At 55.8% G+C, this 2390-nt stretch overlaps 1 protein-coding gene across 1 annotated transcript in view; it reads left to right on the plus strand.

Annotated features, from left to right (window-relative positions):
- The window catches only part of RPH3A (rabphilin 3A), a 129537-nt gene that overhangs the window by 100476 nt on the left and 26671 nt on the right, over window positions 1-2390 (plus strand). The window contains exon 13 of the mRNA XM_045296694.1: window positions 4-46. Coding sequence (XP_045152629.1) covers window positions 4-46 — 43 coding nt within the window. The remainder of the gene's footprint in view (window positions 1-3; window positions 47-2390) is intronic.

Here is a 2390-nt window from a genome sequence, read left to right on the forward strand (position 1 = left end):
GAGGAGGAGGAGGAGGAAGCCAACAGCTATGACTCGGATGAAGCAAGTAGGAAGCACCTAACTGAGCCGTGGCGGGTACAGGGGGCCCCGGTCAGGCCAGTGATACAGGCACGTGCCCGTGCGCCCCTAACAGCTACACCGAGGGAGCCCCCTGGGGTGCAGTGGTACGTGCGCAGCTGCTAGGTGCCAGGCTGGTGATCTGAACCGGCCAGCAGCTCATCGGGAGAAAGGCCTGGTGATCCCGCCGAGATGACGGCCGGGGAGACCCACAGGGGCAGCCCCACGCTGTCCTGCCGGGTAACTAGGCGTCAGAATCGACCCAAGGTACCGTCTCGGTGATAAACTTAGATGGCTCTGGCTTCACAAACTATTAGCTTCCTAAAGAAGCTCTCGGGAGAAAGAAGGGCTTTCTACTCCCATAAAGAGTTCCAGTCTCGGAAACCCACAGGGGCAGCCCGACCCGGTCCTATCGGGTCTCCGTGAGTCGGCATCCACTCGATGGCAGTGCGTTTGGTTTGGGGGAATGAGTGGGTGCTACTGTCTTTTCAGGGTGGCAAAAAACGACCGTGCTAGCAGGGGTCGAGCAGACAGTTCAGGGATGTTCAGTTCTCGCACGGGCTCAGGTTCAACTCGGCATACCCATGGGACCCCAGAACCCCATCCTGCCCCGCCCCCCACATTTCCACCCCTCTCAACCCTTTTCAGACTCTGCTCCTCAGAAAGATCTTTGTCACAGCAACCTCCACACTGCTGGGCGTTTCTGTTTTCTTTTCAGGATGAACTAGGTGGGGCTTTGCATGTTAGATCGTCGTCAGCAATTTAAACCATTTACCAACCCCCCAATGCCTTGCTCTGCCCGCCCCACCCCTGCCTTCATTCCCTCTTGTAGAATCATCTCTTCCCCTGCCCCTTGCCTAACACCGGTCTGCCCTCTAGCCTATTGCCTCCCCGCTCCTCTCCCCCTCCCGCCCCTAGTAGCCACCAACGCCTGTTCCTTTTAACATGAAAAACGTTTATCTTGATTTTCTTCCCCTTTTATAACAATGGTCTCCTAGGATATTTGTTTTGGGGGTTCTTTTGTGATTGACTACCTCCACTTAGCCAAGTCTATCCATATCACAGCGTCACCAGCCTTCTTTAGAAGTGTAGTATTCCACCAGCTTCTCTGATGCTACATGAGGCGCTGGACTATACGAAGCAGAGTGTGGCATCAAGCTCGGAGGAAGGCTTGCTGGATCTTCAGCAAGCACAACCTTGCTTGCTGAAGGTGAGGAAGACTTGAAGCCCTTGCTGATGAAGATCAAGGATGGCAGCCTTCAGTGTGGATTGCGACTCCGTGTAAGGAAGACCAAGATCCTCACAACTGAACCAGCAGGTCACATCACGCTAAGTGGAGACAAGGCTGAAGTTGCAAAGGCTTTTGTGTGATTTGGAGCCACGCTCAGTGCTCTTGGGAGCAGCCGCCACGAGATCAAAAGACATAGTAGCATTCGGCAAATCTGCTGCGCAAGACCCCTTCAGAGCAAGGATGTTACTTTGAGGACTGCGGCATTCCTGCGCCGAGCCCTGGTATTCTCCATCGCAGCACACTCAGGTGCAAGGTAGACCTGGAAGAAGGAAGAGCCATCGAAGGACCCAGGCGTTGGAATTGCGAGGCTGGGGGAGACTAGTGAGAGCCCCAGGGACTGTGACAGGACGACCCATCTGTGTCGGACTACCTCTTCCACAGTGCTCCGTAGAGACAAGGATGGTGAGACTTCCGTCTTATAGACATTGGACGTGATGTCAGGAGACGGCAGTCCTGACATCGGAGAAGGACATCGTGTTTGGTAAAGCAGAAGGGAGAGGGGGTAAAGGGGAAGCCCAGCAGCACGATGGATGGACACCGTGGCTGCCCCAAGGGGCTCGGGCACAGGCCCAATTGTGCCGATGGCACAGTGTGGGCGGTGCTTCGTTCTGCTGTGCCTGGGGTCACTATGGGTCAGAGTCAGCTCGACGGCACCGGGCAGCACCAGGGTTCCACCTTGTGTGTGGACCATAATTTATTTCCCCCCTCTTCCATGTTGGGCGTTTAGGGTGTTTCCATCTTCTTGCTGTTGTGGACAGCTCTGTGATGAACAGGGGTGCGCCTAAGCCCGTTCGGCGCTGGCTCTGACTTCTTTAGGGTGTGTGCCAGCAAAGGGATCGGCGGGCCACATGGTGTGTCTACTCCCAGTTGTCTGGGGAAGCGCCGCACTGCTCTCCTCGGAGGTTGTAGCATTTCTCAGTCCCACCAGCAGGACGCGGGGGTCTCTAATCTCTCTGTACCCTTTCTAGCACGTGCTCTCCTGGCTTTGAACATGGCTGTCAAGGCCGGGGTGAGGTGGGATCTCATTGTCGTCCTGCGTTGC

This window comes from Echinops telfairi, unplaced genomic scaffold (genome assembly GCF_000313985.2).
Source record: "Echinops telfairi isolate 266 unplaced genomic scaffold, ASM31398v2 ScPeMD7_7412;HRSCAF=8450, whole genome shotgun sequence".
In the NCBI taxonomy this organism is placed as follows: domain Eukaryota; kingdom Metazoa; phylum Chordata; class Mammalia; order Afrosoricida; family Tenrecidae; genus Echinops; species Echinops telfairi.